Below are 15,410 nucleotides of genomic sequence, written 5' to 3'. Positions count from 1 at the left end.
GCTAATCCATCACACACAACTAAGTGCCTATAGGGATCACAGTAAGTGTGCTAAAGCACAGAGGCAAACACCCGTGCCTGAAGTCAACGCTAAGATAAACATTCAGTGGACAAGTGAGCAAGATGTTGTCTGGCTGTTTTCAGAGTTTACATTTGTCTAAAGCTGAGAGGAAACCCATTTTAAATGCAGAGGAAAGCCAATGACAATCTAGCTTTGACTCAAACACTACTCCTAGAAGTGGTCCAAAGAATGAATCTCACATTTAAGACAGACAAAGGAAGCAAGTTGTCCCCGGGAGCTGTGGCATTAGTCACACTTTTATTACCTTTACTTTCTTCAGAGCAGCGCTTACTATGGAAACCTTTGACATTGTATTTCTTCGCTGGACCGGGGGCATGCGTTGCTGAAATTACACCACAGGTACTTCTCCACAGCTCAGGGGGCTTTTTTTCCTTTTAGTCAGGTGCAGCCAACTCTTTATTTGGATTTCGAAAATTAGATTTTTATGAGACTGAGACAGAAAGGCCGATTGCTGAGATTTCCTGCCGGCATTCAATATCTTTAAATTCGATTATTTTTCTAGCTACGGAATACATACAAGGATTTGGTGATTCCCCCAATAATCCCATTTTATTTATCATTCTGACGGTAAAGAAAAATCTACAAGCGGAATTTGATTTATTAAAAAGACCAAGTGATAAACCCTGAATTCACCAGAAATAGCTCCTAGCTTCCTTTAAAAAAAATTGTAATTGTATGCGTGCCCCTGTGTCTGTGTCTGTGTGTGTGTGTGTGTGTGTGTGTGTGTGTGTGTGTGTGTGTGTGTGTGTGTGTGTGTGTGTGTGTGTGTGTGTGTGTGTGTGTGTGTGTGTGTGTGTGTGTGTGTGTGTGTGTGTGTGTGTGTGTGTGTGTGTGTGTGTGTGTGTGTGTGTGTGTGTGTGTGTGTGTGTGTGTGTGTGTGTGTGTGTGTGTGTGTGTGTGAGTGTGAGTGGCCCTGCTCAACCAGCACCACAACACTAGATTTACTGCACCTGCCTGCCAGGATAGCCTTTGGCCCCGGGGCTTCCATCATCTCCCCGTTCACCCTGTGGAGAGAGCGACAGGAGAGAAATCAGCACCGGAGGAGGGAAGGAGACTAAGAGAGGGAAAAGGAAGGGAGAAAGCATTGCAGGATGCAGGAAGGGAAAAGGTCATCTATAGGAAAAAAAATTATTTTAAACACATAGTTTCTGTTGGAGCCCCACTGATTGCAATAATAGGAATCAAAAAGTATAACTTTAAGAAATATTAAGATGTAGTAAACAGTAGTCAATTGTCCGAAAGAAGAATTAAATCCGTCAGCTTTACATTAGAGACCTTTTTTTTTGGTCGCCTCCGTGTTGCCTAAGGAAAGAGACGCCACTGTAGACATTAGCACTTTTAGCACCAATTATATCGACAGTATGAGCTATTATAATGTGGTCGAGTCTCATGCTGTGAAGCAGTTTTGCCTTAATATGTTCATCCTCATCAACGCAGAGAATAACACATGAGTCATTCCTTCCTTGTGGTGAGACCGAACCACATGCATCCCCCCCGAGAGGAATGTTTAATTCTACATGTATGGGAAGGGTAAAACAGGATTAGTTAGTGAAGGCATGCTGAGGCTCGCCACATTCATTATACACTGGCGACAGTTATGTGTCTGCCAAAAAACAGATAATTAATGTGTTATACGAGATTAAAATAGTAATGTATTATTAGAAATGGTGTGAAAAATGTTGTAGAATGCCACAGAGAATCATACTAGCTGTAGCAAAAACTGCTGCAATAAAAAAAAAAATTGTAAAACAGCAAGGTCATTTCTGCTTAACAAGCCCAGCGAGGGTAATACAGGACTCTGGCAAATAACCACACATTATCTGGTTTATTAAAAGTCTGCTTACCATTTACGTCTAATCATTCGACATAAAAATGGGCGCTTATGAATTTGTTTTATGAATACCATATTTATTTTTTTGATAAGCAGAAATATGTTTGGTTCCCATCTTATGTGTTGAAAAAGCCACGTAGCTGATACACAAACCTGCTGACTGCAGAAGGTGATAATGAAAATGTTTTGTGGATGTAAACCACACTGTTCCGCTGTTCGACAGTTGGTGGCAGTAGCGAGCAAAGAAACGTAGAAATGTTACACGTTAAAAGGTAGAGAGGAAGAAAGCCAACAGCCGTGAATATGAGCTGTGTCCAAAATCACTCCCTCGTTTACACATTCACTTTGTATATAACAGACACTTTATAGTTGACTTTTTAGGGAGCCGTAGATCGAAATTCAATACTGACAGATGTTTAGTTGTACAGGAGTCATTTTTTGCATTTTTGGATTGTAAGCAGAAGGTGGTGTGGTGTATATGCCATGGAAACTCTTATTGTATGTGTTCTGGAAATGGTAAAGGCACTATATATTTCATATTTTACATTGAAACCAGTTAAATGTAGCTTTAAGAATAATTACTTTTTTTATTTCAAAAAATTTATGAAGAAAACGCATCAAAATAAACTGGCTCTAACCATGTGGAATTTGATTTTCCACAAAAAATAGCATATTGTCTCGAGAGAGAGAACTGATTGGAAGAGGAAAAGTTGTTCTTTCTTTTTTTGTGACACAGCACATTCTTCTCAAAGATAGTACACAGGATCTGGACTCAGGAAAGAGGGAGAGTAGGGAGAGGAATGACCTCGGGGTGTCCACACTATTTAGCCCACTTGTACCTCGGCCAAAAATGGCTCCTTCTCTATTCCAGACAAGATTCCCAAACAACTGATGTCTAATGTCTAATGTCCCCGCCAGCCCATATCTCTTTGTTAATACCACAAACATGTCGGTGTTAATACTTTCCCTTGTAACTATAAATGGAGAGACATGCTGGAGTCTCATGGGAAATGTTTCTGGGGCCTCTTGGCTTTACTTTCAGATAAGTAAACATTCATTGACACACAGCTAACAGTGCAGCCAGCACACAGACAAACAGCATGCAGTGGATTTAGTCAGCATGATAACACTTCAAAGAGACGGAGGAGGGATTGTGTCGAAGGAGGCAGAGAAATCACATTTTTGTTGTTTTCAGAGGCTTGCTGTTCAGAAAATGCACTGCGATTGCGTCATGATTGTTTCCATCCCTCGTTATAACATTAACACTCTCCTAAGACAATGCTAATCAACTATGTATCTCACCTTGGGGTTTGCTGTAACCACTCAAGATGTTATCTGCTACCATAGTCATTTTGTAAAATTGGATTAAATGATATGTTATTACCGACTTAGCCAAAGAGCAACATTACAACTTGATGGTACACTGGTGAGGAGACAGAGAAATTGTATCATATAAATTACACTGTAGCCATGTTTACGGAGTATTAAAGTACTCACAGGCTCAGCTGGAAGACCAGAAGGACCGCCATGACCTTTTTGTCCCTGTTGATGGAAAAATAATTGGTTAGAGATTTGCATATCCAACAAGTACAAATTATCCCGGCATCTTATCTAATTTCCTGAAAAAGCCACAAGTACTACTAAATGAAGCACTTTGGAGAAAGAGATTATGTCCGTATTGGTTGAAAAGGGTAACTTTTATCTTGAAGTTAGTTAGAAAATGGTATCGCCTTGTGTTCAATAGCATCTTGATCAATACAAGAGGAGCTGAAATTACATTGAAGTTTGCTATTGCCTAAAGGAGGACTTGACTTTGTTTCCTCAAAAAATAAAAGAGCAGGAAGGTTTACAGAGAGGGTCAATAGCAAAGAGCAACATAATGGCTGTGAAACCAATAGACCGCATAGCAGCATTGGCTGGTTAACGCCGAATAAAATTAGATTTCTACACAAGACCAATCACGTTTCTATTTACTGTTGCAGCCCGACAGCTTGGCCACGAGTTTTCTGATCCTTGCCACGGATGCACTGAGGCAAAACAATGCAGAACAATCCTGCATTAATTAAACTAGCAAACCAATTAGACAGGCACAAGTGAGACCCAACAGGGTAATTAATGGTCACCTTCATACCCTGTGGTCTCCAATGAGCATGCCAGCTGGTTGCAAAATGTATTAATCTTTTCACAATCAAGGCCTACAGCGGAGAAGATAGAGTCGTGTGCGGTCATCTCTGAGGGAAGAACACGTCTATCCCCTCATGTGTGAAGTCATTAGCCGCCAGTTGTGTTGGCCTGTCGGAAACAGAATAACTAAACCAGAGGCGTGCAGCTTCAGCAGGAGGCCGATGTAAGGAAAATGAGTCTTGGTGTAAACAAACAAGTCCCCACCAAGAGACCTATACCGAGCACTCTTTAGCCTGCTGCAGAGTGTGCACGGGGATTACAATATTTCTCTGCTAACATCCTGAGAGACATTTGGTAGTATTGATGGAAAGCAGGGCTCCACTAGAAAGGCTACTGAGTTTATGTAAGCCTGGTTGACTGGGATGGGGAAGGAACAACAACTTAAAGATAGTTATTTTTACAGTTGGCTTCTATTTGGTGTTGATATTCAGGAATTAACTTGTCAGTGTACTAAAATCACTGAAACCTAATTCATAATGCAATTTTACCTCACAGGTTAATAGGACTTGGTAGCTTAATTTAGCACAACAAATGGAGGAGATAGCAAGTTTGGCTGTTTCCAGAGTTTTACAACCCCAGATATCAGCACCATCAGTCATTGTTGTCAATGGGGGGATACTGGGGGTTGAGTGAGACTATTTAATTTTTTTCGTTGCACTGATTTCTCCTATTTCTCCCGTTTAACTTAAAGGTCCCATGTCATGCTTTTCCGGTTATTACCCGTCCCCTTGTGTGTTATGAAGGTGTTTATGCCAACACACTTTCACTCCATAATCGTCCAGGAGCGACGTTTGGTCAGGGTCCCGTGGCGTGCAGTTGTGACGCTCCTAGGCTCCTTCAGCTTCATAAAGGGACGCAAATAGCTTTCAACTGATTGAAATGTATTCCCATCTGCTGCGGGATTTGACGCTCATGGAAGCACGGCATTCGTTTGTATCGGCTGCCCTTAAAGGCAATGTGAGCGTCCATTCCTATTGGATAACGGAGAATTGTACAACCGGAAGTAAGTATTCCCCTTACTGATTGATTTTACAGTGATATCTGCACTACTCATCGACTAAAAAACACCAGATTATCCTTGTTAATTACACAACATTGATTGGTTTAAATTGTGTGCAATGCTTTTGTATTTTTCCCCTTCGATTCGGAGAAACAAATATTTTTTCGGAGTAAAGGATGGCAGAAGACACTACACTACCCAGAATCCCCAGCTATCGTTTAGGACTACACCATGGGCTCTGTTTGACAAACCCCGGGGCAGCCGGCACAAACGAATGTCGTGCTTCCATGAGCGTCAAATCCCGCAGCAGATGGGAATACATTTCAATCAGTTGAAAGCTATTTGCGTCCCTTTATGAAGCTGAAGGAGCCTAGGAGCATCACAACTGCACGCCACGGGACCCTGACCAAACGTCGCTCCTGGACGATAATGGAGTGAGAGTGTGTTGTTTATGCATGTAAACGGTCTGCAGAGTCACAAACCCTCAAAGTACACCCTGTGGCGACTAAAACTCTAACACAGAAAAGACCTGTCTATGCTGCCCCAGAATCCCTTGTTGGAGATTTATCATTTTCTTCGTGGGTACAGTGACGTGACCATACCGAAATGGACCAATCCGTGTAACTCCTCACACACACTCTTTCAGCGGCGAAACTGTGACGCGCTGGGGGGGGGGGGCTAGTGGAGCCTCGCAGCGGCAAAACTGTGGCGCGCTTAAACTGTAGGTGCGCCGCGTTTGGGGGTGCAGGGGGGGTGCTAGTGGAGCCTCGCAGATGGGGGTGCCGCAGCCCCCTCAGCACTCCCGCGTCCATTCGCGATGTTTCGCTGTCTCGCAGACCCCACGCCGCAAGCAGGAAATGAACCCAGCTCACAATGTCCGCTCCTCACAGCAGCGAGCCGCGCAACGTCCCGCCAACACGGCACCCAGACCCCACGCAGCATTCTCATCTGTTTCTCATTACTGGTGTCATTTTCTGGTTGCGAACGCCATTGTAACACATAATCACTGATGTTCCGCTGTAACGTGGTGGACTCATCAGAACACAGTGGGCTCATAGGGAGTGTGGGGGGCAGGAGCTCCAACAAGCCGTTTAGGACAGAGTGAATACACATACTATACAGAGATGCTGTATGATGTGAGTTTGGAAAACTGCACAATATAAATATATTCTAGTATACCTCAACAATGGAATTATGATCAGTAGAAATGGCCATGACATGGGACCTTTAAAAAGAAAGTGAATATTTCCCAAAATATTAATACTAGGGCCGGGACTTTAACGCGTTAATTAATTACACAAACATTAACGCGTTAAAAAAATTAACGCATTTTAATCGCACTTATTTTTGCCCTGCGGAACATTTCTCACTGGATGAGTTTCAGGCGTACCGATTATACTGGAGCACCAACTAACATTCATGACTTCAAACAACAACAAACCACAGTGAACAATAGTCAAACATGAACGAAGAAGCTGATGAGACCGCTTTGGTTGGCCCCGTGGATGGGAAATTTTGTATTAAAAACGGACGGATGAAAACGTCGATCAGAGCACGGTTGTATGCGAATTATGCAAAAAGGAATTCGCATATCACCGCAGCACATCAAGCCTCAAGTATCACCTCAATGCAAAACATATAGCAGCTAGCGTGGACGTTAGCCCGACTCCGAGTACAAGGACCCACACCATAGTTGCCCTCGGAAATCGGGAGCATTTCAAAATGCAAAATTGGGGGGGTGCTAGTGGATCGCCGGAGCTGATAGATTAACATTAACATGCTTATTGTAGTTGTAAGTGCACTGCCTTGCGGCCTGTAGCACCGTCCTTGATGGAGCATATGTGTGGACTGGACCTGCATTTTACAGGAAAGGAGTGAGCAGAGAGTAGAGTAGTTGTCGATTCTTGTTCTGTTTTCTGTGAATATCTGCCTCACCCTCTCAGACTTTGAGTTGCGCGCGCTACTAAAGAGACGTGTTACCATGGAAACCAAACAATGGTTGTAGCTGTATTAAAGTCCGAGTGGAAACAGTCGTGTGTAAATCTGATTTTGTCAGAAATCAGGAGAAATGCGGGAGAAATATGACCCCGGGAGGAAACCGGGAGAGGGCAATGAAATCGGGAGTCTCCCGCGAAAATCGGGAGGGTTGACAAGTATGACCCACACCCAACCCACACTCAACCAGATGACTGGTTTTAGGGCCAGGATAACTAAGTCCACGTCTGAAAAAATAACCAGCTCACTGGATTGCACTCGACTGTAGACCACTTGGAGTGGTAGAAGATAAGGGGCTGCAAAAGGTACTACAGATTGCATCGTCTGACACAACATATGAGCTGCCATGCAGAAAAACAGTGACAAAAAGAATCCAGCAGCTTTATGACAATGAAAAGGAAGATAAAGATAATTTATTGGAGAAAGCCGAATGTGTTGCCCTGACTGGGGATCATTGGACCTCGGTAAGCAATTCAAATTACCTCTGTGTGACGGCACACTTTATTGACATCTTCTCACTGTTCTCAGGTCAAATATTTATATGTGATTAAAATGCGATTAATTTCGATTAATTAATTACAAAACCTCTAATTAATTAGATTAATTGTTTTAATCGAGTCCCGGCCCTAATTAATACAAATGTACTAGTCCTTAGAACATGGTCTTGTCTTCAGTCTAAAAAGTGCATTTTCTTTGAATCATTCAACACATATTTTTCAATAATGGATCCTGACATGTTTGTTTTCATTGGAAACTTTGGACCCTTGATTTGAATTTAATACCACGTTTGAAAATCATTTGGCTGTACAACATGAGTTCATAATGAAGGACCCCCCGGCGGATCGGGCCGGGTTCAGAGGATGAGGCAGAGTGAGGCTGACATGCCTGAAGCTGTTAATGGAAATCAACCTGGCAGACTGACATCCCATGTTGATCAAAAGAATAATGTTGATCTGGTGAATCATCTCATATTAAAAGAGTACATTAACAAGGTGCCATTGGAACATTTCAGAAAAGGTATCCCATCTGTCCCACAGTTACATACAAATAATCCGAGATTGAGGCCTCTGATGTCATGATGATGTGAGAACTGATGCTGTGACCATCAGCAGGAAGCTAGACTGCACAGAAGTATGCAGCAGAGAGATGAAAACACCCATGAGTTAATCTATGACAAATAGCCAAAGCTTGTTCCTGGGTCCAATAAAAAAAATCTGACTGGAAAAAGACATATACGGTACACAATTTGAAAGGCACCTATTTTTTAGGATGACACATCTCTGTTGCATCTCCTGCAGTGTTTGGAGATAGAGTAAAGCCAGATGCTGGTCCACGGGCCACAGTAACTCTATGAGTTGACGCTTTTATTTTCCATTTCTGTCAAAGTCCTTATTAATGATTATTTGTCTATTTATCTACTGACAGACAGCACTGTGCTTTGAGTTGGAAATATCTGACAGGGGTTTGGGGAGTAGACGAATCTCCTGCTGCAGCCATAACAAAGAAAAAAGACAAAAGAATGTGCCTGAGCCTTCCAGCAAGTCCAATACAACAGAGTACAGTAAAGTAAGAGGAAGTAAGTGTGTGCGTGCATGCATCTTCAAGTGTTTCATATGGACTCAAACTAATTGGACAGCTTTCCCAGTTCTCTAAGTCCATTGTGTTTCACACAGATGGCAAAGGAATACATTCTCCATTAGTTCTCCCTCTTTATGAACTACAAACATCTTCAATTAGTGTAACTAACACCAGATCAACCATGCAGCCAACAGGCAAAGTGCAGCAGCGACAGCATCTCCCTCGCTTACAGAATAAGTAACAGACTTCATGAAAGGCGGAACAAATGTTCTTTCCATATATTATTTGTTTCATTACAACCCAAAAACTTGGTCCCACCTGGCAAGCCTTACAGTGCTTCCTTGGATAAATCACACTCAGCAAATAAAGGTACCCTGAAAGAATGTTATGTTACAAAGCTGAAGAGCAGGAAGGTGCTATTCCAGCGTGCCATGATGGAGTTGGCTGTGTAAAAGGCACACTGGTCCAGGGCTGGTAATACTCAGTGTTTTAGTCGCATAGTTTTAGTATGACACGCAAACACGAGTCTCTTCTTATTTTACAGTGCAGACCTCTGACTGACTCCCAGGCAACCTCCCCATTACATCTCTACACATTTCCCACAGTGAGAAAGGCTTTCTCTGGCAGCGGGCCAAAGACTGAGCACAACACTCAGAGAAAAGTGTCCATAAAGCAGCGGCAGGTCGTGGTTTTACTGGCTGAATCAAGAGAACAAACCTTCAGCTAAGTCTGTGCCACATGGAATTTTGCTGTAATTTGAATACAAAAGTGCACTGTAAGGAGTTTTGGCTCCCAGTGCCGAGTACGATCAAAAAAAATCGAAGGGAGTTATGAACAGCTGCAAGCAATGAGGTGTCTGGTGGCTTTTCAGATTGTTTTGCTTTTATGAGCTGGATACAAGCTACATAATCAAACTTTGCATGGCTTTCAGCAGAGTGTGTTTTAAGGTTAACAAAGACCTGATCAAAGGGGAGCACAATACCACCTGAACTGATCATCAGAAAAGGGAAAAAAGGATCTGTTACAACCGCGTCAACTCAGCCAGGATGCCTGTCCACACCCAGCAAAGATCCTCAATTACCATAAATCAGCAGGAGAGCTATCAGCTTTTTCCCATGACTCCAAGTTGCATGACTCACAAGGCAAGAAGAGGTCTTCCTCCTTCGGCAGGCCTCCCCCTTACTACACTGAACGGAGGATCCTTGAGTGCAACAGATGTTTTTTCAGTTAGCGATGTCCAATTTCATAATAGATTGTTGGAGCTCCTGCCAAGGCATTATTACAGTATTGTGTCCCAAATGACGACAGAAGTTTGTGAACTTGTCTAAGAGGGAAAGTTGCTTACAAATTATTCTCATACTGTGTGACAGTTTTTTTTCTAATTAGCATTCCTCTAGCATTAGAAACCTGACCTTACGTTGACCCTTTATTGTTCCGAGAACACATTTCTCCAGAGTATACTTCTGACAGCAAACAGTAAACGTTGTAGTGTGATGGTAAACTGCTGAGTCTCATTTAAAAAAACCCTGTCTGAGGTTCTCTTTCCACAAGCTTTTGTTTTTCCAAACAGATGTTGCAGGTAAATCAGAAGAGTTTCCCTTGCCTTTGTAAATATTCTGTTCTTAGTTCTCATTATTCACAATATGAAAACATTATGTAACCTGCAAAGATATTTACATTTATATAAAGACTACAATAATTCAATTCCTCTTCTAAATCTTGGGGATTCCCGAGCACTAAGTTAGCAGGGTGGGTCTCCCATCTTGAAAAGCTGATAATTAAATCATACATTTAGGTTTCAGTGAAGAGTTTATGTGTCACACAATGATGTAAGTGCTGTTTATGCCTTTTCCCCCCTGCTAACAAGATGAATCTGGGGTAATCTGGGGATTTATGAACGTTTTGGCCATGAAATCAACTGAGCGGTGTTGGGTGGTGATTGATAGCAGAGATGGCAGAGTTGTGGAATACTTTTTGAGGCCTGCTAAATGGGTATTACTCATACAGGCAGCTAGCAAACCGTACACTAGAGTTGTGGTGTAGATTATATGAGTGAAACTACAAACATGGTGGGAAACATCCCTTCCAGTCCATTGGCTCTGTTTGGAACACCATTTATTGATACTCGGACTCGACCAAACAATATCAACGCTTCTCAGTAAACCAGTATAGATCTGATAACCATGGTTAAAGGCAAAGTAGTAGGAGGCAAACTTTTCCTGTTGAAGATGTGGCAAATATTGTTTGAGGAGATTATTATGAAACAGTTCCTTAAAACAGCATTGGTCTTTTCAAGTTGTATTTGTGGTTAACCAGGCAACGCTACTGATAAGTGTTCTTAATGTTCTATAGCTATTAAGTTTGTCTTTGCTATGTACCCTTATAATAACTTTAAAAATCTCCATGAGCTGTTTAATAGTTTGCATCTTCATAGGATCCTCAATGTCAGAAGACGGGCTACGGCACGGTATATGGTATTTTAATGGGATTTGCTGACTATAAACAAAACTTGAGGTGCAATTACTGTGGTGTGGGGGGGGGGGAACAGGGTTTGGGAAAAGGCCAAGGATAAAATGCACAAGGATAAAATGCACAAGGCCACAGAGAAAAGGCTCTGCTGGTAACCATCACTCTCTGTCAGGATAACACAGCTCATGCAAAGCAGTCAAATAACGTGGACAAACAATCTCGAGCAGGACCAGATTACAATCACAACTTGTCCTACGTTTAAAATAACTGTTCTCCAGATAGTGGATTACATAACATGTGTTTAGCGGAAGAGCTTAAAACCTTAGAGGTGGGGTAGGTAAGTTTCAGAAACCGGCTCGAGATACACTTTTTGTTATATTCCATGGAATGCTCTTAACATCCCGATAGCAATGAATATCTTAAGTGCTTTGACAAAAAATCCAGTGAAAAAATGTCATCTGTGGAAGCCGTAGTACTGTAAAAAGCACGACCAATCATCTGAGCCGGCCCGGCTAAAATAACTGGATGGCCTACCTGCCTGTCAGCCTTCCATCTGTGCACAAACTTATCTCGTGCCCTCATTGGTCATGTGCGCGTTCGTGTGTGTTGGAGGAGGGGCTCTGTAAGGAAGTAGCAGATTTCTTCCGGCTGTGTATTTTCAAATTCTAGCGCACTCGAGCTGGTTTCTCCAAAATTACCTACCCCACCTTTAAGTTCCACTCAGTTAACTTTAGCTCCCCTTGATGGCCTTCATCCTTTTGGAGGCCTGTGATAGTGATGATGTAACGACCCAAATATTCAAACATTTAAGTATTTCGAACCCACATGGGAGCCAGAACACAGGTGTGCTCCTTGAAGCCTGCATTGTGTTAGGCTGCTTTCCAAACAAGAGCTGAAACATCCCTGTTTGGCTAGAGTCTCTTAAACATTGCAATTTCACAGATTTCCCTCTCAAGGGTGTGTCAGGGTTGGGAGGGTAAGCGTTTGATTTAGTTTTCCTTAATATACCGAACTCCACTCATTAATTTAAAGAACTTGATTTCACTTTGAGAACGGAAATGGAGCAGACACATGTGTAATGTAAACTTTCACACATATGGAACAGGGCCAGCAATGCCTAACGGATATTAGTAACTTCCAAGTAGATTTACAAATAAAAACACACTGTTTGAGCTTTTGAGACAAATACGTTTTCTACCTTTCGTCCATCATGGCCATGCATCCCAGGGGGGCCCATGACACCAGGCTCTCCCTAAAAAAGGACAAAGTGGGTTACATTCACCAACAGAACTCTCATGGCTGTGTTTTCTAAGAATCAAACAGTTCTATTAATGGAAGAATGGTAATATGCATACTTTCAGTCCTTTTGGGGATTGACCAGGTGACAGTCCATAATCTCCTTTTTGTCCCTAGAACAAAAAAAACATTATTCTTACTTATAAAGAAACTTTTCCCAGGACTGGGTTGGAGATGTATTCTAGACTGCACCAACGTTCTCTGCATACTTTCAGCATTGCCAAAGCATTCCACTTGACAAGGCGAAGGGGAGTCTGCATTTACACTATGAAAGAGTAATGAGTTCATCCTAGTTATTGGTGGGTCTAGCAGGAGTATTTACACTAACGTGCAGTCCATGTATGCCCTCCGGTGACTCGGTTTACACCAAGCCAGAGAGAAGTGATGGGGAGTGATCGTGTACATTCTTCTCCCTTTTCGGGCAGTGGGAATCCTGTCAGTGCTTTCTGGGTCAGCTTTCAACACTGGTGAAAGAGCAGCCAAGAAATCTACCCAATTATAATGCAAGAGGTCCACGGAGAAATATATCATTTCCTGAGAGCTTATCATATAAAAAAAACAAGTACATGGAGAAACAGCAATGAGTTGGTTGAATCTGTTGAAGTATCCAACAACCATTTCATTTAGCAAATGTAAGTTTGGACAATGCAAAAACTAAAAATACAACTTATTTTCTTTTTGAATATTGGTGTCTATTCTTTTCCCAGCCTACAGTAAGTGCAAAAACAGTGGAAAGACATGCACTGCCTCAAAAGGAATGGGTTTTATTTGACTGGGTAACTGGTGAAATGACGATGACAAGTTCCCATTTACTGTATATCAGCTCTTTAAACCTACATGTTCGTGAGAGGTACAACTTGGCATTAAAAAGGCTTTGTGGGAATTTTCTGAGCCAAGAGTCCAACTCATGCCAAAAGCTACATACATACTGTGAACACTGCATTTTTCCCTGTCTAAAGGTTTACACCTCAACTACATCATGTGAAGAGTTCTTATTCAAAGTGAAGATCAATGAGGTAATTTCTTCTGAAAACTGAAAACCCTAATAAGTACTTTCCACTGAACACATGAGGCTACATCATTTCTTTTTTAAAGTCTACTTGTAGGTTTCTTTCAGCAGAAGGTAATGTATCATTATCGCGTCTCGATGTATCATCTTTACATCCAGATAAAGTAACATATTGAAAATAAAATGTTGCTATAATACAGCATGTTTTTATCTGATTTGATCATATTTCTTAAACAGAGAATTGTGCCAGACCAGGCTGGCGCTGTTGGGGTTTGTGTGAAAAGGGTTCTAACTGAGCTGGGCCAAGTTTGGTAAGTAGCACGATATAAGAGTTGTATTTTTTTCCTTAGCAAAAGCATGCCAACGCATGGTATCAATTAGGTTGTTTTTAATGTATAAAGACAGTGTGGAAAATCCTGAAATGCAATGCATTAGAATGGATTAAGTGCAGGCCTGAAATATGAGCACTTTTTTTGTTTTATTCCAGCAAACATACAGACTCCTTTGTGGCTATACACTGGCATATTATGGAGCTAAGCAACCCTCTGTGCTGACAATTCAAATCAGCTGGAACACAGACTGATGTCAAGGACTTGCAAATGAGTATGTTGAGAAGACTTTTAACTGCTGTTCTCTCTTTACGGGAAACAAATGGCTTTTTGAGAGGGCAGAGAAGGAGTACTATGAGCCAAGAGGGTCCGACATCAGACATCCAAAGTAAGTGAAATTACAAACAAACATTGGATGGAAAAAACACAAAACTACAAAAGAATAGTTAGTTGTAGGAAAGAAACTCTATCTGGAGGGATCTTTGGGATTGAAGTCTTTGCAGACCATTTAAAATGCACAACAAATCTATATACAGTAACACATTACAGGAAAGTGAAGACCCCAAAAAGCATAATAAGGCCCCCGTAGCTAAACTTACCTAAAAAGGCCCTAACAAGACTTTCTGATGGTATTAATTATGGGGAAATGCGATTATATATACACTTTATGCAGTTAAGAAACAAAAACGTTATTTTTCTTTATGTCAGTTAATTGTAACTGAAAATACCCTACTTTTTTTAAATGATATAGTTTGTTCCTAAACATAATAAGAGGAGCTTACGTTTCTTTCATCTTTTTTCAAATAGTTTTCATTTAACATGACATTATTGATTTGTACCTTCACTCCGGGAGGTCCAGGAAGACCAGGGTTTCCATGAGGGCCGGGAGGACCCTGAAAGCAGAGACACACATGATAGAGGAAGCCACTGAGTAAAGGTGATCATAGGGGTCATTGAACAGGCGGGTTGAGTTAGTGCTAAATGTGAGGTTTGCACAGATGTATGCACATATCGCTCCCTTTCCACTGCCTGTCTGTGTTATGGGACAGGTCAGCTGTGCCCCGGGGTCCCTCTGTGTTTGTGTATAGGTGCTCTGTGAGACATACTGCCTCTCCTCCTGCCTTGCCTGTCTGCCTGCTCCTCCAAGTTATGACATATGGATGTGATTTTCCTCATCTCTACACTTTTCCACTGGTTTCTGGGGTCCCACAAAGTGAAGGCCGTTCATCCATCACACCATATTCCCAAATGGCTTTGCGCCACAAACTGTAGGAATCTTTAATATATAACCTGCTAACATATTATTCATTGAGCCATCTGTGCCAAATGCTTCATCAAAATTGACTGTTTACTGCGAGTCAGGCCAGGTGGGCGGATGTACGGGAGCGTTGAAGGAACAATAAATTGAAGCGAGAGAGGTTGTTTGGAAAAATAAAGCCACAACTTCCTGAGGCATCCAAGTGAAGAGGCCTCAGTTCAATTGCACACTTGTGTTGAGCGGAATTAAATGCTGAGCATGGAAAAATCTTTCCAAGCAAAACTGAAAGCAATGAAACATGTTCAGATGGCCTGAACAGGAAGCTAATGTAACTTCTGCCCGTTCTTTGAGTTTTTCAGAATTTCCATGGCTTGTGCAGA

At 41.9% G+C, this 15,410-nt stretch overlaps 1 protein-coding gene across 1 annotated transcript in view; it reads right to left on the bottom strand.

The window, feature by feature from the left end:
- Positions 1-15,410, bottom strand: part of col27a1b (collagen, type XXVII, alpha 1b) — a 70,178-nt gene that overhangs the window by 41,790 nt on the left and 12,978 nt on the right. Inside the window, exons 5-9 of the mRNA XM_079687769.1 lie at positions 14,612-14,665; positions 12,494-12,547; positions 12,337-12,390; positions 3,410-3,454; positions 1,032-1,085 (exon numbers count right to left, since the gene is read on the bottom strand). Coding sequence (XP_079543895.1) covers positions 1,032-1,085; positions 3,410-3,454; positions 12,337-12,390; positions 12,494-12,547; positions 14,612-14,665 — 261 coding nt within the window. The remainder of the gene's footprint in view (positions 1-1,031; positions 1,086-3,409; positions 3,455-12,336; positions 12,391-12,493; positions 12,548-14,611; positions 14,666-15,410) is intronic.

The sequence above is a fragment of the Notothenia rossii genome (genome assembly GCF_949606895.1).
Source record: "Notothenia rossii genome assembly, chromosome: 6".
In the NCBI taxonomy this organism is placed as follows: Eukaryota; Metazoa; Chordata; class Actinopteri; order Perciformes; family Nototheniidae; genus Notothenia; species Notothenia rossii.
The sequence above is the reverse complement of the archived record's forward strand: the minus strand, read 5'-3'. Positions and strand labels throughout refer to the sequence as shown.